This window comes from Pipra filicauda, unplaced genomic scaffold, assembly GCF_003945595.2.
Source record: "Pipra filicauda isolate LSUMZ 115617 unplaced genomic scaffold, ASM394559v2 scaffold239_size1682155_pilon, whole genome shotgun sequence".
In the NCBI taxonomy this organism is placed as follows: domain Eukaryota; kingdom Metazoa; phylum Chordata; class Aves; order Passeriformes; family Pipridae; genus Pipra; species Pipra filicauda.
Window position 1 is genome coordinate 857,286 of NW_024104353.1, and position 22,508 is coordinate 879,793.

General features: G+C 40.6%; 1 protein-coding gene across 2 annotated transcripts; it reads right to left on the bottom strand.

Annotated features, from left to right (window-relative positions):
• Window positions 1-5,964: 5,964 nt before the first annotated feature.
• Window positions 5,965-18,431, bottom strand: IDS (iduronate 2-sulfatase). Of its 2 annotated transcripts, none has more exons than XM_039381733.1 (9): window positions 18,341-18,431; window positions 13,551-13,687; window positions 12,306-12,483; window positions 11,317-11,405; window positions 10,116-10,316; window positions 9,341-9,511; window positions 8,629-8,755; window positions 6,997-7,170; window positions 5,965-6,592 (listed from the first exon to the last, which is right to left on the bottom strand). In XM_039381733.1, exons 1-9 carry the CDS (start codon window positions 18,423-18,425, stop codon window positions 6,090-6,092), a joined length of 1,665 nt encoding a protein of 554 aa, XP_039237667.1. In that variant the 5' UTR covers window positions 18,426-18,431; the 3' UTR covers window positions 5,965-6,089. The 2 variants fall into 2 exon arrangements, with proteins under 2 accessions (XP_039237667.1, XP_027572384.2); XM_027716583.2 differs by lacking the exon at window positions 18,341-18,431 and adding an exon at window positions 14,313-14,412.
• Between the last annotated feature and the right edge of the window lie 4,077 nt (window positions 18,432-22,508).

Genomic DNA, 22,508 nt, shown 5'->3' on the forward strand with positions numbered 1-22,508 from the left:
AGCAGAGAAGATAAGGGAAAAAGATGAGTATCCCACAGCTGCACATAATGAGGGCTCCTGAAGTAATGGATCACATCCTTCTTACTGTGAAATATTTGAGAGGCCTCAAGTAAAGAGAATAATTTCCTTCAGCACAAGATCAAACTCACTTTGAAACCAAGAAAATGTGGGAAGTATTAGGCTAGGCTGTAGGTTCAGTCAAGGATAGGTATTATACACTTCATACCTGCCAAGATTTGTCTTCTAGGAATTATATCCTAATTCTGTTACCAGGAAAATGTTTCAGAAAAGGCTCTGTTCTTTAAAGCTGGAATAGCAGGCACAGAGATCAAAACAAACTTTTTCCAGACATGTGATTAATATTTGCCCTCTTATTAGGCAATTTGTTGAGGGGGAAAAAAATAAAAAGCCCTGCTTAAAATTCACTGCAGCTCTCTGGCCAGGGAAAGCATTTCTTTGGCTGTGCAGGGGCTGTATAGTCTGGCTTTCCTGGAAGTAGGAGAAGGAGAAGCATCTGACAGCAGCATGGTGTGAGCCTGAGAGCAACAAAGCTTGATGATGGGGGTGAGATGGGAATTGGAAGAAAAAGCTGCTGTTCCATTTTTCAGACAAGAATTAGAATCCTGAGTTGGAAGGGATCCACAAGGACCATCCAGTCCAACTCCTGGTCCACTCTTTCCAGAGCACTGCAAACACAAACAGACTAAACTCAAATCCAGCCCTCAACACTCTGCTAATGTGAATAATTATTTGTGAAGCCAGGTTAGAATTGGCATTTCAATACCATAAGGAGCTGCAGGAACTGGGATTTATCATCACTTTCTTGTTGCTAACATTTCAAAGTCTTCCCACAAGACAAAAATTACAAAAAATTCTGGTTCAAAAACTCAAATTGACACATGAAGTGAGCTGCTTCATTTTCACAGAGGTGAACACTCTCCTTCTGAGATCAACATTTTGGTTTTGACTTTATTATTTTCACAAAGTAATTGCATTCTCATTTGTTATAATACCCTTTTATATTATGTCAAAATTACACAATATAAATGAAAAATTGAAATAAAATTGAAGCGAAGGTCCCCTATCTTATCAAAGCAAAACTTTTCAATATAACTGTCACCAAAGCAATATCTCTACATAAGACAGTTTGATTTAATCAAATAAATACTTTCCTGACAGAAATAAATAAAAAAAAAGGCTACAGTCAGATGATACTCAGCCAGCTCTTATAATGTCTACAAAAGATGCACAATCAAGACTTTTTTTCAGGAGACTTGCAGCCCAACACAGCACTGAAGCACAACCAGACTGATGCCACTTGTCCCCACCTCACTAAGCAGCCTCAGTGGAATCCAGCCCCAAGGTCTGCCAGACATTTAGTGCAGGTTGGCCACAGAGCAAGTCAAACCATTAGGGGTATGTAACCCACAGGTAACTGCTCTTCAGTTACACAGGAAACATGGAACCTTCAGCACAGGTGTAAAACATACTAGAAATTACAGATTTTGATTCTCCTACAGCACTGGGACCAAAAGAAAAGAGCAAGGGTTTTGAATACATGGATAATGCCAGACTGAGTATACCTGGGACAAAACTCCAAACATACTGAGGTAGATTTTCAGAAGTGCTTCTGAGATAAATTCAAAGAACTTATACAATCACAACATGGGCAAAGCTTATGGATTTTATACCTAAACACAGGAAAAAAACAGAGCAGAAACATCTGAATGAAGATCTGAATGCCCCTAGATGCGTGCAGAGCCTAAAACCAGAGATACAAAATATTTGCCTTTCCAATCTTGCTCTCTTTAGATTTCTGTTCTATTTTCTTGCTGGATCCTAATCTTTCAGATCACGACTTTACATCTGATTTCACTGTTCATTACATCTTACTGTTCCTTTCCTCTCTGCTGCTTCAGTCTATTATCCCCACTCCATGTCCAACTGCACCTACAGAAATACCTCAGACTTTGCCATTTCCTCTTGCTTAGTCAAAGCTCCATTACAGTTGGGGCCTTCACACACTGCTGGATAGAAATGTTCTTCTGCTACTCAGTACCGAGCCAAGTGTTAAAGACAGAGGGCAAAAAGCTCTTTTTGCTGCTTCATATGGTGGATCTTGACATTGGTAGTCTATCTTCTTTCATAAGCAGAACTCCCACAGACTTTAAAAGGAGACCTGTACATTTAGGTAGAGAAGAACATTGGAGTCGAGATCCACCCATGCAGATCTGAAGATAATTTTCATTAGCTAGGAAGTCAAAGAAAGAGACATAAAAAGTTTTGACACAGAGTCATCTTAACTTGGCTGGGAGTTTCTGATGTGAAAAGCAAGAAGTTCTATAGCCTAGAAAACTGTAAAGCACCAGAAAACCTAGTTACCAAGAGGGCAATTTCATTCTTTATGTAGCGTTTCACATTTGAATGCTAAGTAACCACTGGAGGAAAAAAATAAAAAGAAGAATTACACATTCAACAAAGGATCTCAGCTGCAACTACCAGGCACTTCCCAAATATAGTTTGAAACATAAACCGTGCACATTGCCCTGCAATCCTGGGTGCTGACCATGACTTCATGGCCCTTTTGCTACTGGTGATATTGCTGCTTATCACAGAAAATACACGTTAGCACCGGGAATTAAGAAACATCCCTGATATTGAACCATCACATCCATATCCCATCTTTCATGCTGTGGAACACTCGTTCCAGCAGGGGACTCCACTTGACCAATACAACACAGCAGCAAGTCACTAATACGTAATTAACATGCAGTGGTGATTAATTAGGTAACATCTGACCAATAGCTGGGGCACTCAGCTGCCTTTGCCTGCTTCACCACAGAAACACATTTGCAACTCTCACATTAATGCAAAACATACCCCATTTCCCCCAGCAAGCACAGGCCAAAGGGTGGATTCCAATCTGTTGCACAGCACAGTGTGTAGCTACAGCATTTGCACATACTCCAGTGTGCACAGCATGCCTGAAATTAAACCCAAATCTTTTCTTTGCAAACAGCATGCTGTAAACATTCACTTAGTGTTACAAAGAACACCCAAATACACAGCCACCTCCATCTTTTTAAGTTCCTATTGCTTCTACTTGGTAAACAGTGAATTTTTTACTTTGCTTCAAAAACTTTGATTTAGGGTGTTGTACATCTATACACTTGAAACAACATCAAGAGTTATGATTGACTGATGTACAGCTGTTTAGGGACCAAAATCTTAATTCCATTGCTTAATCACTCCTGTACATTAGCTTATTAACAAAGGCCTGTTTATTGACTCCACTTTGTGCCAAGTGCTTACGGCGGCTACTCCAGGGTCCCCAGTGGAGTCTCTCCATACATGTACCACAGGTAACAATTCCTGCTGAGGCAGCATCATGCTGTTCTTCCAGCTGTTCTGGTGCCATCCTGAGAAATAGGGTCAACACTGGCATCTCATTTATTTCCTGATGCTTGGCTTGCATCCTCTTCCCCCTAGAGAGAGCAGGCTCACAAGAGCACTTTACTTTTATTGCTCCTGTTAAGCTCTTTTGTTCTTCAGTGGAGGCTGCTCAGCCCAGTAAGACCCATGGCTCAGGCTCTCCAGCAGAAGCAGTGTTTCGGTTCCTTTGAAAAAAACGGGCCTTCTCCCTTTGTTTCTGCTGGATTTATATTTTTACCTATTCAATAACAAACTATCACCTGGCACTTGTAAGAGCAGTTTTTTTCACCTCTGTGCCTCACTCTTCCCCCAAAATGCTAAGTCCAAACTCAGCAGCAGGCAGGAGGGCCCACCTCTCCAGGTGGACTGCAGAGTCCTGCCCAGGGACTTCTGCAATTACTCAAGAACGTCCTTGCCCTCAGCTCACGGATACATCTTGATTCACTGGCTGTCAGAGACAATTCTGTTTCATGTCTCCCCAAAAGATTACTGGATTTTGATTAAGAAAGGTCAAGGGCAGCTTTTCCCATTCAATATAAAGAGAATGACTTGAGGAAAAAATACTCATCACCTACCACCAGGACTTTTATCTCCACTTGAAAAATTAAATTGCCTGAAGTGATGGGAGGCTTAGGGTATGGTATGCACAGGAATTTTTTCATGCAAATAAATTCCTAAATAATTTATCTACATGCTATAATTGTACATCCCCCCAAAAAGTGTGGTTTGTTTGGTTATTTTACAGGTGTCTTAGCAGAACAAAACACAAAGCTCACGTAGCCAAATCTCAGATAATACCCATTTGCCAGATCAATTTTAAATGTACACTGTATTACTGACCCAGCACACCAGAGATTTAGAATAATCCTTAACGCTTCGATACATGCCCCAAAATAACTTTCCCAATATTTAATTTTCCTTTGAAGGGAAGTGTGTCAGAGCTATAATTAGCCCTAGCTGCAGACTCCAAAACTGTCTGGCACTGCTCTCAGTAAAACATACCCATACCTTCAGCCAGTGTGAAATTGGTACAGCTACATTGAATCTGCTACCTGCAATTGAAGCACTTCACACCAGCTGAGGATCTAAGTATATATGCATAAAAGAGGGGAAAATATGTTTTCACCTGGAATAATAATGCTGCAGAACACACGGGATCTTGGGCTGAGTAAAACAAATGACAAGTTCGTAAGAAATATATTCTTCTAATTGAGTTTAAAGGCACTAAATAATCGCTGTCTTCTAAGAGAGAAACAGATTCATGGTGGGTATCTCCACATTAATTAGGAATAAGACTGTCACGTGGATTTTAATGAAATAAAGTTATGTCTGTGGCTTCTCTAGGATATTAAAGGCAATTTATCTCAGGAAGACAAGTAATGGCTGGCTTTTTGTAGGAACTGGAGCAGTTCATTAAGGAAGGTAGCAGGAGTTAACACCATCTGAACAAGCTGTTATTTGCTAAGGCCCAAATTCCAAGACCCTCGATTACCAAGACAGAACTGCAGAAACCCAGTAGGCTGATAGAACACAACACAAATTACTGCCCTCACACTAAAGCACTGTGTACCTTGTGGCTGTGAGCACATGGTACAGACAGCACTCAAATAAAATACTCAGCAAACCCGTTTTTCTCAGATACAAGCTCCCAAACATATTTACCTTAATGCATTTGTCCATCTGGAAATTACTTACAGCACAGCTTGGGACAACTAATGCTCCACATCCTGTGTTGATAAATGCCACACTAAAAACTTGAAACTAAATGGGAAGCTTTTAGCTATCCTAGTCCGAAACAGAGACTGCCAAGCCCCAGTTAGCACTGAAGAATGCAAACATCCAGGTTTCTGTCACTGGATATAACAACCCTCAAGTGCACTGAGCAGTTCAACAACCAGGAAGCTACAGGAGCTAAAGGTTTCCACCTCCTTTCACCTGTGGAGACCAATTAGACCAATCCTCAGGAAAATATCCAGAAGAGCATATTGGTGTCATCTTAAGCCCCCAGTCTTATTTAGTGTTTCAGTGATGAAAGCACTCATTTCACACACATTAATCAAAAGTTCAGATTCTCCTGCTCTATAAGAAGTATGAATTTCCAAATAAAAGCTTTTATTTAAAATAATTAAATTTTGAATGAAACACATGAAGTTTCTCTTTTAGCTCTAGACAGAGGTAAGGCTGATGACAGCAGACACCCCAGCCCTTCACCACCACCAAATGTCTCCCCGACCACTCCAGCCCCAAGCCTCCTAAGTAAACGGGACAGGACCTATGTAGAGGTACTCATTCTCTTTCAAACACAGGAGTTTCTGGTTTTCCACCTTTCATGTCAACAGTTTCAGCACAGATAATGAAATTTAATTCTTCGCTTGCTACAGAAGATCACAGAGATGTTTCACAGTATGGGCCTGCATACTCTGTGTGGCCTTTTCAAAAGTGTTGTGAGCTTGTGATTGAAAACATAATTGCAGAAATTCCCTCTGACTACCTTCAGTGCAGTAAGGGCTGTAACAAGAAAAAGGCAATAACTAGTGTTTCGATACAGACAGGATTTTAATTCAATCCAAGTGTTTTCTGTACAACAGAAAGGTTTTATACAAAAGAGGGAAGCATTAATTCAGCTGCAAGAACAGGCACAGAGAAGTTCCCAAACCCTAGTGCTTCAGAAAGCCAAGAATCCTTTTGAAAAACCAACCATGTGAGGTGGTGTTATAGATGTTGTAATCCTGGTTTGGGTCAGTCTCCATCATGTACAACTCTCCTGCATGGACATGCTCAAAGTCAGCGCTGAAGTTGTCAGGATTAAACTGAACCCACACCGTGTACCTGTAGTCAATGGTGCGCATGGAATAGCCCATGATCCTGATGTCTTTCAGCTTTGGCTTGTCAGAGTTCCACTGGGGAGTGTCTGCAGGCCGGGGATACTGGCTGAGAGCAACAGGCTCTTCATTAAAACACCTGGCAGTGTCACCACAGCCCTCCTTCCCTTCCTGCACCTTCTCCTCAGAGGCATTAAAGTAGCGGACGATGCTTGTCCCTTCCGTGCACAGGGCAACGTGGAACGACGTCTCGGGGCACGTGGGAGGAACCTGCAGGCCAGCGAGTTCAGCAAGTGTTGGAAACAGAGACACCAGCTCCACCACCTTTTTGCTTTGCCCTAGAAGAAAAAAATATCAAAATACAAGTTACAGAACATGATGGTTTGACGACATCGGTAGAACGCTCTAGGAGACTTACTCTGATAATTCAGCTGGTGTTTTATCAAAAGTACTTTGTACTGGATTTGTGGGGTACCAAAATCAAGGCAATTAAGGGGTGGCAGTTAGCTCTGAAGATGCCAGTCTATGCATTGTACTATGATGTACTTTAAACAAGAAAATTTTTCCATTTGTGTTTCTCAAATGTGCAGCCTTAGAGACAAGAATATCCATCACTTTGTAAAAGAACTCTTCAAAAAGACAAAGCAAATTCACAAGGTGCCTGTAGGCAAAGTGTCATTACATCACCACCTCTGCTTTGTATATATCCACTGCAAACAAAACACAAACACTGGAAATTTACCTTGAGGTACTGAGCCTACAATATGGCTAAAAGGGTCGAGGTAGGGGAAGACCCTCATTCCTTGACTGACAGAGGAAGTTGTCATTCCTGGTACATAAAACATCAGCGGTACACGGGTAGCAACATCAAAATTGCTGTATTTTGCCCATTCACCATGTTCTCCCAGGGACCATCCTAGGTGACAAAGAACACAATTCAGAACAGATACTGGGCTGTAATTTAGTAGTCATTTCTTTTTCACTGTAAATTGACTCTGGCTGTTGGGGCCACTAGTCTGTTTATAAAGGTTGTATTAAAAGGTAAATAATCTGCACTTAGATATAAGATTTTTCACTAATGTGAAAGCTATTTCAACAGCCACCTCAGTCTTGCAACTTGATACTCTTTATTAAGGAAATAATTACACCTTTCCTTATTTCCCCTATTCTAGATTAGAATTAGGCAATTAGCATTACAACGGCAGAAAAGAGGAACTGGAATGTGCCACAGCTCCTGCAAGAGTCTCCAGATCAATGCCACAAAGCACTCATTTAAGTTTTGGGCAGCTGCCAGCTCTCCAATACTCCTGTTAACACTGAAACTGAACATCCCTTGGAGCCAAGGCTGCTATCCATGCCAGACTGCCATATCAGGATGTTACTCCCGAGGAAGCAATAGAGATAAAACTTTTTAGCTCTCCTCTTCCTCTTGAAAGAGATGCCAACATGACTTCATTCTAGGCAGATTTACTGCCAACTTCACTTGGGGGAAGACAAAGGAACTCTATGACAGCTGTGTTAACACATGATATTTTGAATCACTTTGCCAGCCATGGCACTGGAAACACCAATTATTCACAGTTATCCACACAAGGGAAAGAAGAATTCAGTTTAAAATGGAAAGTCCAAGTCAAGTGGCAAGTCAGTAGGAACTTCTAGAGTCACTTTAGTACCAAAAATATTAACCCCATTGCTCTACAACTCACGAGGGCTTGTTTATATAAAAAATCAACCCAAATTAAATAAATTTGTGACTATAAATCAATGTAGTTAAGTCACATCCTAAGTGGTTTAAGTCAGCTAAGCCATTCCCCCATTAATGGGATCATGAGAGGGTTAAAGAATATTAGAGTACTGAAACAACCATTAAATGCTTGATGTATTTGTCCCACAGATCAAATTCATTTTTTTACCACCAGGATCCAGAGTGTACAAGACCTCAGTTATGAGGGGGGACCATATCACTATCAGTTTAGATGCTCTGCAAGCAGCAATGACAAGTGCAAGAAAACACACTTGAGCCATTAATGAGAAAGCTTGTGGTGCACCCACTGCTAGAGATAGCTCTCTACAAATGGTAAGGGGGGAGGAATGGTCGCTCTCCTTTCACAGGACTGTTCCCAGCAAGAGTCACTCATCCCAGCCTCATCCCTCACCAGCAAACCCTCAAGCTGATTAAGGAGGTGTCTGTGGGGACAGAACGGTGCAGCCACAGAAGCCAGAGCCAGTCCCTTCAATCAGAGAGAGACCAACCAGAGATACAAGGTAAGGCAGCTCTGCTGTACGTCACAGAAACACACACCGGATTAATGTGCCAGCCTTTAGTTGCACAATGAAGTTATTAAGTGAGCTGGTGAAAGATTTAAATGTTTACCATGGTCAGCAGTAAAAACTACCATTGTGTTATTTGAGAGTCCTACATTATCCAAAGCATTCAGGAGCAGGCCAACCTGCACATCCAGGTAAGAAACTGCTGCATAGTAACTCTGACGGATCTGCCGCTGCAAGTCAAGAAAACAGGAGAGAGGGGAAAAAAAGTTAGTTTTTCCCCAGACACAAACACAGGAGAACCACTGGGTGGCTGTGTAAAAGAACCAAGGGATTTTACTTTTAAAGCTTTATTTTTTGAGTGTCTGTAGCCTGATTAATGTCCCAGAAAAGGTAAATGGGGAGGGGGCAGTCTGAAAATTCTATCTTCCTGAAGTGCTTTCAAGCAAAACACTGCAAACCAATCCATTCCCTTGATCCAGCCAGTGCACCTTGTTTTGGCATAAGCACTGGAAAGCCAAGGAAAAGCTCGCAAAAGATACCCTTTGTGCTTGCTTGAAACAGATAAACAGACTCAGATAACGAGCACAAACACAACACTGGTAAACCTGCTACATACATTCCCTCGTATGCCAACCAAACTGCAGAGACAGAGAAGGTTTGTCTATAGAGGTGACAGTATGCAAGGCAGGGAATTCATCATATTTGCAAATTGACAACTGCTGAATAACTGGGAACATCTAAGAACAGCCAACTCCTCCCTTGCACTTGAACAAGTGGAGGCAGTTTGACTTCAGTGCATTGTGTTGACAGCTTACCTGGAATTCCTCTGGAAGTGGTCCATAAGGGAAACTAACATTTAATGCTTCCACATCATCCCTCTGTCTGATATCTGTCCAGGGGTTGTAGGCCACAGAAGGTAGTTTCTCGGGCACCCAGGGATCTGGGGCTAATGGGATATTTTCCAACGGGTACAACTTGAGAAATTCCTTTACAATACAAAACACATATACTGTCCTCACCTCAGATTTACTGTAAACTCTGTGTTGTAAAACAGCAATCATTTCCCCTTGCATGACTCTTAAATGTTACAATTTACAGGGCTTCATTCCCCTTCCCTCACAGTGTAAAATGTAGCAATACTAGTCATCTCCAACCAATTCCTGAAAAATACTGAGTTAGTAAGTACCCAAACCCAGCCTCCCGTATCTCAAAATAACATTGCAATAAAAGGTCCAACAGCACTTTCACTGAAATCAGTAGGAATTTTGCCACCAACTCAAAGAGGGAATGGAATACAAGATCTTGTAAGGCCTCATTATGTCATACTCCATCAAGCTGAGCCCCATCTCCATGCAGCAGCAGTCACTATTATGGTGGTAGAAGCCTGGCTTTTGGCTGAGGAGTCACAATTCATTCTCATTAAACATTCTGAAAACCACCACAGATGACTCCTGAAGTTACACCAAATGAAGGCTGGTTTTCAGCTCGCTTCCCAGAAACAACAGCAACAAAGCATTTGTGGAAACAGCTCTGCAAAGCGAAAGCAACAATTGTCCAAGTTCCTTTTCCTGCAGGTTCCCATCTCCTCACCTGGGGGTACCTCAGTGGGATATGTGGCTTGTGGTAACCAACAGCCAGGAAGAATTTTTGCTTGTTGGTTTTCATAACGTTCAGTAAACGTATGGCCTCTTCAGTGCTCTGAATATCAGGCAGAGTACCCTTGGGCATTTCTGACACATCCACTGGGCACACCAAGTTCGCATAAAGTTTTCCATCTTTTCCCCTGCAAGTCTTTATTTAAAAAAAAAAAAATTAAAAAAAATTAGTCAAGTAACTTCCATAAAAGCAAAGACGAAATCCTCTGTTCCATAACTTTTAAACCAATTTGTTTCTCAATCCTTCTACCAACAAAAGAATCCAACATTCATGTCTATGGAAAAGCAGAAATACTCTCTAAAGCTGGGTAGAAGATTAAACATGGTCATACAGGGGAAAAACCCACAGCTTCTACGATGAATAGAATCTCTTGACTTATTGGCAATGCAGCAGTATTCAGTTATGCCATACACATGCATTTAAACTCCTGATCCCAAGAGTTCACAGAAAGCTGCCCGGAAGCTAGTGACTTAGTTTCTGAGCAAATGCCAGCAGTGGCTGATGTGTAATCAGTGAAGAGAGATAAACTGGACTAAACAGTTGTCAGGGAAAGGCGGCCTCAGCAGGGTGTTTGGGAGAGTTGCTAAATGAACATACTTTTCTTTATGTCATGGATGCAAATATTGTCGTTGTTAAAACCAGTCCTTTCCTGCAACAAACACAAGACCAAAGCACTGCTGAGGCTCCCTGTGCCCTCATGGCTGCAGCTCCTGCTGGGCCGTGCACAGACTCCAACACATGATGCTAATGCAATGTTTGCATAAACATTGTTTTGGTTACACTTAAAAGTAACAAACATTCTAGAAAACTGAATCAGATTATAAAGTTTCAGATTATTTAAAGATTACTTTAATTATGATCACCACTCACTCAGTCCTGGGCTCTTTATTGCATTAAGTTCACTAAGACTGTTGACAATGTTTTGTCACTTACTAAGCAAAGCCAGACCAATGTGCAAGTTGACAACTGCACTTTTCAGATAAAGGAATTAATGACATATACACAAATTAAGACCACTCTTGCTTATATCTCAGTAACTTAAGTTTCCAAGTACCAATTCAGAAATACTTAAAACATCTGCAGGATGGTTATATCCTGAAAACTCTCCTGTGAGAGTCCCACAGATCATCCTTACCTTATGATTTTCATACTTTTCAGTTGAAGGATGAAAGGGTGGAATGGACCAACTGTATGGATAGTCATCACTGTGATTGGATGAAACCCCTGAAAAGGAAGAAGATATTAGAAATTCTCTAATAGTTCACCGAACCAGGAAAAGCTCAAACACAAGTTTAACCTGTGTTCAGCTGTTGGGTTTTTTTTTAATATGCAAATGAAGAAACATTTCAAATAATCTTTGACAACAGAGAAAAAGAAAACCAAGAAATAAAAGTAAAAAAGTTTAAGACAGACATTTTTCCCCAGAATACACTTTTTACTGGTGAGTAAGATTCAAGCCTGTTGAAGAGCCTTACTAAATGGGAGTAATTCCTCAGGGAAATTACTTCTGGGAACAGTAACAAAAAATCCTCCCCAAAACCCCAGGATTAATAACAGTCTTCATGCACATCCTTGATTAGCTTTACTATCAACTGAAAGTTCATATACCCACACAAGTTTAGTTCTAGGATAAAAAACTACCAAAAAGAGGATCAGTATTACAGTATTTTTCAACTCAGTAGCGTTACTGCTTTTTAACTAGTGAACTAATTTCCTACTGAACTTGTAGCATTATCATACATTCTATATGTCCTGATCCACACTCACAACCACAACATGAAGAACATGCAGGCAGAACTAAGCCAATGAGGGTGTTCAGTAATTTCATGTTCAGCAAATACCTCACTTCCAGATGTATTTTTAGAATGTAGGCATTTATTTCCACAATTCCTAGACAAGATGTGAAAATATTCACTAGGTAAGAGTCATCTAATACAGTCACCTCTAATGCCTTAGGACTTAGGATTTAAAATCAACCTCCAATCATCGTAAAATCTGGCTCGTGGTTGAGATTTAGGTTCTCAATATAGACAGGAACAACACATTGATAATCATATAAGTCTGTTCATGAGGCTACACACGTTAAGCATTTGTATGTAAAGCAAATGACAATTCAAACCATACCAGGATGAAAAACTTTCCCCACAGATAAGGTCACGTAGCCATTTTCCTTGAAATACTGGGGCATTGTGGAATAGTTTCCTGCGTGTACCCTCCAGTAGGAGTAGAAATCGTACAGCCGGGTGGTGTCAGGTCTGCGGCCAGTGAGAAAGGACACCCTGCTGGGAGCACACAGGGCTTGCTGGGGAGAGAGCCAGCCAAAGAGAGAATCAGTTTGGAACAGAAAGCAAAACACAAGTACAAAGTGACTGAGGCCTGGCTGGGCAGAACATCTGAGAAGGCTCCGGAACTGCAGGGAGAATGTTTCAATCCACTTCAGGCTGGAATGAACAGCATCCTTATTAACCATATCAATGCCCAATTGCAAACTTTTACCAAGGTAGACACCTAACTATCTATAATTTTTCATCATATCAAATAGCCAATTCCTAAGCACTAAAAACTTTGGTTATGGAGCTAGTAGCGCAAAAGAGAAAGAAAAAAAAAAGTCAGGTTCCATAAAGGCAGTGATTTTGAAATCTGGTTGCTCACATCACCTGGAATTAAGCAGCAGTGGCAGGTGGACTGTGCTGATAAAAACCCAAAGTCTAGTTGATCTGGACTGCCTTAAGAATAATGAAAGGATAAACACAAAAGGTCTGGGTTACGGTCCAAAGGCCTCACCAATTCTGCTTCAGACTGACAAGAACCAAGAGTTATTGCTTTGAAGTCCTATTCCCCAGCCAGAATTAGACTCAAACTTCTAAGTTCTCAGCAGAAAGAAACTTGGGACTGTAGGCATCCTATGCAGAGCATCCAAGTGAAGAGCAATTAGTGAGATTTTGAGTCATCTAAGTCATGCTTACCACACAAACTGCCCCTCCACAGCAGCCTATTCAATCAATTTCCTCAAAAGAAAAGATTAAAATGTAAAATATACTCTTTTTATAAGCAATAGAAAAAATAATTCTAATTTAGTAAAACAGCATTTTTAAGCAACACTTGACTGCTAACAGTGAAAATACTAGAGTGGCATTACACTTCTCCAAGGGCTACATAAGTACCATAATTTAAATGCCCTGTTTTAATTTTTCTCACCTTAGTAAAGATAGGTTCATATATCACAGTTCAGGCTAACCATTTACTTCCTACTGTAAATACTTAAAGTTATTAAATACTTGCTTTTTCCACTGGTCTGCCTAACACCAACTGTGACAAAACCAGTAATTATTTTGCATAGAGAAAATATGCTTAGGTAATTTATCTCACCTGGGCATATGCATTGCTGAACACAATGCTTCGAGAAGCAAGTTGATCAATGTTGGGAGATTTAACAAGCTTATCTCCATAACAGCCCAAAACAGGACGGAGATCATCCACAACTATAAACAGGATATTCATGCCATCTATGAAGAAACACAATTAAGAATAAGTTAACTTGAACTGCAGTAAGCAGAGGCTACTTTATGCTGGTTTTAACCCTGAAGTGCATATAAGAAAGAAAAATTAATTAGATGGGCAAGAATATTGAATATCACAGAATCAGTATCTTTGTAAGGAAATGTAAACAACAGGATTAATTCTTCTACAGGTAGGAACTCTTATTTGGCCTAGACAGAACTACAGTGGTTTTCATTTCCCTTCCCGTTTCATTGGTTATTCCTGTTTTCTCTAGCTGCTACAGATATTTTCTTCAGCTGGCTACAGAAAGGTGGTGCAAAATAAAGAGGGTACTTTATGGGTTTACCCCTACTACAGCCTGCAAGCTCTGAGAGGGGGTGTTAAGCCACAGGTAAAAAAACAGTCTCATGCCGTATAAGGTTGCTCCGAACAGATAAAAATACTTGTTTTCCCCATTAAATTAACTACATGCGTATTTCTTAAAAAGCCCTCTTGGATACATGGATACATGCAGCCCAGCCCTGCAGCGCCCGCCGGCCGCTTCCCTCCGTCCCGCTGCACCCGCGGCTCCCCCGGAGCATCCCCGGCTCCCCCCGAGAACGAGCCCCCCGCGGCCGCGGCCGCGCCCACCTCCGGGCCCCGCCCGGGCGGCCGCGACGGCTCCTGGGGGCAGCTGCAGCAGGAACAGGGACAGGAGCAGGCCCAAGTAGGGCCGGGCAGCCGCCGCCATGTCCCGGGGCGGTCCCGGGGCGGTGCCGAGCCTTAACCCCGCCCGGTGCCGCCGTTCCCCCGCTCCCCGCGCGGTGGCGCCGCGGCCCCGCGATCGGCGGGATCGGCCCGGCCGGGAGAAGCGGGACCCGCCGCATCCGCAGGGCGTTGAGGTCGCAGCGCTGCTCCTGCGCGTTCCTTGCCCACGTTTACTCCTTGCACTCGCCGCAGCTCCCCTGGGAAAGGGAACAGTCAATGGCCTTCTGACCAGGCATTAAACTACACGTGCAATGGAAAACAGGAGGCAGAAATGTAGGGAACTCTGTGTGTCTGGAGAATCTGAAGCTGAAATATAGCAACTTTGCACTAAAACCGCCAAGGAATTCCTATCAGTGTTCCCCAAATTGCTGGCTTCTTTCACTGGAGAGGGTACCAATGCTAAAACAGACCCACCTCAGAGCCAGAACTTTCTTCTCATCACTGGAAAAGCTGACAAAACTATAAAACTGAACTCAATCTAAAATTTTTTGCAATGCATGATAGCTATTTTGTTAAAATATCTGTAGGAATACTTCAGAAGAGAGCAGATTTACTGGAAAAAAAAACTATAAAGCTGAGGAAGGGTAAGCCAATTAAACATACAATTCATCAGAGTTAAGCATTTTCAGATGTTTTCAAACAGTACAGAATGCCTTAGTTTCCCATAACTGGTTTGCTTTGCTCTATAAGGAATCATACCCGTGATCTCAAATACACTGTGTATGCACTCACCATAAGCTTACCAGGAACATTAGCTAAAATGACCTGTCACAACCCTACTGTTCCATGGGATGTGTGACTCAAAAGTCCAGTATATTGTGTATTACACAGTGTGTGCATACACATTCAAGCACATGTACTTTCTCTAAACTATTACAGGGAAGTTTATTTTTATGTGGGTCTTGTACTTCCTTTCTGCACATGCTGGAAAAGCTTGAATCAAATCAAGAACACTGTTACTATGAGTTCAGTTACTACAGAACACAGGATATGCAAGCAGCTCATGAATGCTATTCAGTGTATTTGATGACTGCATATTTTGGAATTAATGTTGTGTATAAGCAGTGTATCTCACAGGTATTAGCAACTCTCCTAGCACAGATCAGCTGCTGGAAAAGTATTGAACATTGCATCCCCAAGTGACACTTCTCTTCATCTGGAGACTTTTTATGCAAAAAGCCAAGGAATTATTTTGCTATTGCACATGCATTTAATTACCATAACGCTTGCCTCTTTCAAATGCAAATACATTAAGTGGTACTTGATATGGATTTCCTGGTTTGCCTAACATGAGCATGTAGCAATCATCTTAAGTTCAGTCCACTAGAAGAACAAATTACACAAGTAAAGTTCTTTTTCAAACAGCACACAAATTCTGAAGCTAAAAAGCAAGTTGGGATGATGCCAATGAATGATTGCAGACACTGAAATCACAGCCCTAATAGTGTATCTTGGACAAACTGGTCTCACAGCTCAGATGTCCACTCCACCCCGGATGTCTATGGGCCTTTGAGCAGCCTGTCGTTCAGCTCCTGAACTAAACCACTGCTGTATTCGCTGTGATGAGTCAAGGATGTCACGGGAAGGGTTAAACCTAAACCTTGGCTGAACTGGTGATACCTTGTACAACACTCCTCCTTAGTCACTCTGCTAGAAGTCCCGGCAGCCTCTATGAATGTCAGTCTCCCACACCTATGACTGAGCACCAAATCTGTCAGTTTGATAGCTTAGCAATATGCTGAGGCATATACTGAAGGTTTGGAGGTCCACAGCAGTGCTTGCACAAGTGTTAGTAATGTAGATGAGGCCACCAACATAACAGTTAAATATCTTAAAATCAACTATTTTCTATGACAGATTCACATTAGGGCATGGTAAAAATTCAGCACAGCAATATTTTTAGTGGGAAAAATACTATTCATGGGACTCTGTAAGAAATGGCTGTACTATCAGACCCATAGCAGATCTTATAAAGTAGCATTTCCATGCCTGGGTGTGGTCTCCAAGAAAGTTTCCTCTGAGAAGGAAGATAAAGTGTGCTTTTAAGACTAAGTGAATATGGTCAGGCAATATAAAATACCCCAGGTGTTGAGCTCTGCCTGGGAAGGATGTCTTGACTTCATATATGTAACCTGCCCTTGCACATGACCTCCAGGGATTACATCAGAAGTTGCATTTGGCACAAAAGCCTATCTAAGGAATTTTTCTGCATCACTCAGTGATTCTAACCAACCATGTTTTCACAAACAATTGGTTGGGCACTGTGATCAGTTTACTCAAACTCAAAAAGAGCGAAGCAGTTTTCAGTGAATCAATATAACTAATCCCAAGTCCACTATAATTTATTTCTCACACATTATAGAAAGTGACTAATCATTACAGGAAGCTTCTGATTGGCAATTTTATTTATCCCTAAACAGATCATATCAAAAAAGCACTGTTTTCCTTTTTATTTTATGGACAGATTAAATTTATTCCTGTACAAGCTGCTATGAAGAAAATGAGAGAGACCTGTTAAAAATATTAACACTTGCATTAATATCTGTAGCCTCCTATGGCATATATGGTGATAAGTGAAATACCTATAGCAAACATGAGCCCCTGAGACATACTGCTGATAAATCTCTAAACAGCATTTTTATCCTTAAAGAATTTCATAGCTGTACTTTCAGAATCAAAGCAATCATACTTTTAAATCATCTGTGAACATTAGCACTCAAGGGTAAGCTAAACATCATTCAGAGGCATCTGCACAGACTTTCAGTTTGTTAACATTGTTATGATAAATGATAAGATGCCATTGTAGTCCATCCTTGCAGTCTGACCTGCAGAGCTGTGCACTAGAAAATACACTGTAGACCTTAGTTAAAAATATTCCTAATCCAAAAATGCTCATTATAAGCCTTCATTTCATATACAGTCATTTCTCTATGGCTGAAGTGAGTCAAGCAGGTCTGTTCACCTGCAGCACGCTCCCTCTCTCTCCAAGCCCTGAGTCAGTGATGTCACACCATGAGTTTTCCCAAGCACATGTGGTGCACGAGAGCCATTTCTAAGATACTATTTAGACTGACTTCAGAGTACTGGGCAATAGGTAAGGCAGGTGCTGTTATCACCACCAAAAGCAATGAATCAAAGGCACACCTCAGTCATGGTTTCTCCCATTTCCTGTTTGGCCTATAAACATGGCAAATTAGACACTGGCACCTCCATCTCTGATGTGCTGGCCAGAAAAGAGATGGGTGGATTGAGGAACTGGAGTTCTTCCTGACCCTCCCTTCGCCCATTTTAGGAAATGTGCCTACAGCTGAGGTACTGCTCAAAGAAATCACACTGTTCCAAGTGCTTAGTGAGGGCAGACAAGAACAGTGCAATGTTGCCCCTAAGAAGTAACTTTCATGCACATGAGCATTGACACAGACAATTCCTCAAGTTACATGGTAAATACAATAAGGAGAGCCTGTGTAAACAAGATGTCATATAAGGCTACTGAATTCTTTAATGTGGATGGCTGTCAAGGGCTGGTCTATTACTTAAACATCTACAAACTCTGTTTTGTATTTATTTGAGATTAATAGTTGCTGCAGCTTTTAGAGGGTGTTTGGAATGGCATTCGCAGTGTAGTTACAACATACAGTTGTTAAAAACCCCAAAATAATCTGGCTCCCATTTATTGTTAATAATGAAATCTAGCCGACCCTCTATTCCCCTTTCTACAACTCCCTTAGAGGGGAAGTGAATAAGCTCATCAGTATTCGGGTATTGCTAACAGGAAGGTCACCTTCTTCTGTTAAGCAACTCTCCATTTCAAACATTAAAACCTTGCAATTAGTAATTTGACAAGGACACCAAAGTACATGACTACTTTGCTCTGACTAAGGTGATGTTTTCTGTATTGTAATTCTACTTACAAAGCATAAGAGGAGTGATTCCTGCGAAGGGGCAGATCCTGCCTCTCATATATGTGCAAACTGTGGGATACAAAGGAAGTGTCATGAAGGTGGAAGCACAGGGGAGGATAAACAGGGATCTGTAATTAGGCAGAGCAAGGTAGAATTAAAAATTGCTCAAGGTTAGGATAAAGTCTTTTAGAAATTAGCAAGGACTCCTTAGAATTCCTTTAATGACACATGATAACATGCTTCACTAAAACAGTAGTAAGACCAAGAGACATAGCACTAACAATTGTAATAGTGTGTAACAGTGTCTTTTGAGAAGATCAGACTATCTACTGTCTCCTTTCTTCACAGTTCACCTTAGGGAACTAATCCTTGATGTAAAAGATTAAGAACTACAAAAGCATTTTTTCCCACAGCCGTTGTAGACATTTCTGGCACTGCTCTGAGTTTACTGTGTACGCAGTAGGAGACTGGTTCTCTTACTACACCAGTAGGTTCCAAATTCTGCTTCGCAAGACCATACAGCTACCCACGAGTAATACTGGTTCATGTGCTGAAAAACACCTCCAGGAGCATCCCATCAACCTGCCAGGTATGACCCCAGCACACAGCAAGCTCCACAGCAGGCCTTCTGGTTCTTGAGAAGCACATTTCCACCACAGTCATTTTCCCAATTCAATTTGTAACAGATCAAGATACAATCCACAATGTATTCAGGAATCGGTACTACCCTGAGTATGACTGCAGGATAGAATAGCTTTTGTCTGGTTACTGAAATAGTTATTCTACATTTCATTCTTTTTGTTAGTGTAAAAGCAGAAAAACCCAAAGATTATTTCTGTGTAATGTGTTCCTTGATCTCCTACAATAGCTGTACTGGATCCCAAAGGCCCCGTGCAGAGTTTACTCAGTGCTTTTAAGCATGACACTTCAGCAAGGTAACTTATCTGTTCTGGATACCATCTTTTCCCTTGAGTCAGTGAGACTCAAAGTGTTTTTCAGGAGCTGTTTGCCCTTTCCAAACATTCTTTTTCCCATAATTTGTCAACAGTATTCTATGGTTCAAAAGGTTCAGGTAAAAACCACAAAGGCACAAAGGTGTTCTAGTATGTGTTGGTTCAAGTCAAATAATATCTCTGATCACTTTTAAAACAAAGGACTTTCACATGTACCGTGAAATGCTCTAGTGGCAACAAGCTTTGGAAAACAGATTTGCTGGGAGGAGGTAGCCATAGTGATAGCAGAGAGCAGCAGGATATGAAAACTCCAAATATCTGTCAGAAATTAAATGGAAAACGAGGGGAGTAAAATAAAGACAAAGCCCTTGCAAGTCTTAAAAGGTGAAACTGAACATAAATTGTAACTTTATAAGCATGAGCAACCAAAAATAAGTATTGATCTTGCTGTCAACTTTCATGAACATGATAATATTATAAGCCTTTTTTAAAAATAAATAAATACAAACCACTTTGCCCATGCTGAGCAGTATTTTCCACTGGTCCAGGCAATCACAAGGGAGGCACAGTACCAAGCTGGTAAGAAGTGAGCAGTTGTGATCTGGTTACACCTTCCTCGACTCCTTCATAGGACACCTTTCACCTTCAGCAACAAAACCATACCCAAGATGATGCTTCACTAGACAATTCCAACTTACGTGATTCCCACAGGAATCATATGGGGAAAACCAGCATGTGATCATGTCATTGAAGGTTGCTTTGCACAGCTTGGCTGTGTGAGAATACCAGTGCTTTAAAACATATTGGGTGTTTTTTTTCCTGAAAGATACACACATGTTCACTAGAATACAAGTTAAAAAACAACTGTCTGGTAGACTTGCTAATAGTCCAGGGGAAAGCTTAAAGCCCAGGGAAGATAAATCACCTCATACTCTCCTCTTACTAAGTCATTCTTTGTGAGCTTGGAGTTGGTAATCCAACGCTCCTCTTGGACCACTGAGCTTAAGCTTTCTGATTTTCTCTTATGTTTAATTTTGACAGCTCCTAGATGATTCCAAAATGTCATCTTGCTAAACCTCAGTTCTGAAGCCAAGGTAAAAAAAAAAAGAAGCTAACCCCCTTTGATCTTTTTCATTTTTATTCCCTGTCTCCTATCCAGTTTTGTTAACAATTGTTTTTTCACTTCATGGCTGAAACATCAGAGACCCAAGTGAGCTGTATTATTTTTAGGTATCTTTGTGTGCCTTTTCAGCATGGTGAGATATAAGTAAGTCCTTGTCATAGAATAAAATGCAGCAAGTATTTGGTTAAGTGTTTTATCTCTGTAAAAGCTATGTAAATTTGCCACAATCATATTGACATTTAACCTGACTCTCTTCCTTGAATGCATTGCAAAAGGAGCTGTGTTATATCCAATTACTGATAAGGTGAAGCCTGATTTATCACTGTCCTGCATCACTGGCTAAAGTATATGTTGCACAGTGTTAGTACATCAGGGTGCAGTATAGTAGCCCACGTGCTACACTGCTGCAAATTATTTCACTGCTGCAAGGCATGTGGAACTCACTTGTTGTGTCCAACATCTGAAACCTGTTATTTGATTTGGTGGCATTTAAGCATTTATCTTGTGCTACCTCGCTTGACTTCTGAGAGCAGCCCAGAGGAGTCATGGACAGCAATCTCATTTGAAGTCTGTGTTATCCAGACACGCAGATCCTTGAGACTCTTGGAACGCCTGACCTGTGCCAGCACTAAAGTTCTTAATCTGAATAACGCTTTAGGTAAAATTACGAGGTGCCTTTACTTACAAAAAGGAGGAACTTAAATAGTTGGAAGCTTCGTGTTTCATGCAGAACTCCCATCCCTTTCAAGCTATAACATGATAGGCACAATCAGTTCCTTTAACTCACAGTCTGTCCTTGGTGAAAGGTCCCATTCCTAGTGCCATTTCCTTCAGTAAAATACAAATGTTTAGTGAAGACAAGAGTTCCTATTTTTCATAACAGCTGACAGGTCGGTCTTTTCACATGAATTATCAGGTCAAGGGAAAGCTCAAATTGCCTTCCCTTCATAATGGGCAGGACTGATCAAGTAGAGGTGAAGTTAACAAAAATCATAGCAAATTTAGTAAAAACACAAGGAGAATTGTACTGCAATTTTTGAATTCCTTAGAAACCTCACATTAAACACCTCTATATTTTTCAGTAATACGAACACAAATCAGAATTAAATTACTTTGGGTTGGACTAAGGTATTAGTCAACACATAATGAATTTTATAGCAAAACCATGGGAATTTGGTATCAAATATTCTACCTTCAGTCTTACTTTACTGTATTGAAAGTAAATTTATTGAAAATAAATTGTTAATTATTTAAATTAACATTTAAAGACATGCTGTATTTCCATTATATAAACTACTTAATGTGCTTTTCCCCAATTGTTAAGTTTATACAATCTCTTTTTAATAATTAATGTAAATTAATTGTTATTTTCTATTTATATAAGGACATTTATGATGCAGATATTCTTCTGGTTAATGACAAGCATGAAAAAACTTTTAAAAATAACAAAGAAATGTGATGCTTTGCTATTTTAAAAACCCTATTTGGTAAACTTTAGTCAAAGAATAAACTACTGCAGGGCTGAAAATGTGCACTTTGGTTAGTTGTGTTTAGAATTTGGATGACTATTACTTTTGGCAATTAAACAAGAACAAAGTATGAGCTGAAAGAAAATATGAAAATCAGCACTGTACTAACTTGAACAAAGTTCAGTGACTATTAAAAAACGCAAAAATATCCCAGGGATGTGACAGGAATTTCAATGAAGAAGTCACATAGTAACAGTGTTTGAAAAAGCCATTAAGGGAAACAAAAAACAAACCTCACTAGTTTTGGATCTGTTTGCTTTTAATTAATAAAGAAAATTTTACCTAAAATACTTGATGAATATAGCACACTGGTCAAAATAAGGAAATCTAAACCTGGGTCAGGTTGACCTGTGTCTTCCAGTTAACACAAAACAGACCTCACTTTGACTTCGCCTGAGTCAATAAGGATGCCACCACCACTTATTTTTATCAAAATATTGGAGGATATTAAAAAGGAAGAAATTAAGAAGGAATTAAGAAGACCTTAAAGGAAAGCATCGGCTCTGATGAATCATTACTACTAGGAAATTGGTAGAATTTATTTGTAGAGCAATGACCCAATGCCATGGTTT

Coding starts and splice junctions, on each gene's coding strand:
- IDS (XM_027716583.2), bottom strand. CDS start 14,412: ATGGCGGCGGCTGCCCGGCCCTACTTGGGCCTGCTCCTGTCCCTGTTC. Junction 10,317..11,316: donor AAAAGTATGAAAATCATAAG/GTAAGGATGATC, acceptor TTTTAAATAAAG/ACTTGCAGGGGAAAAGATGG. Junction 7,171..8,628: donor AGTTTTTACTGCTGACCATG/GTAAACATTTAA, acceptor TTTGTCACCTAG/GATGGTCCCTGGGAGAACAT.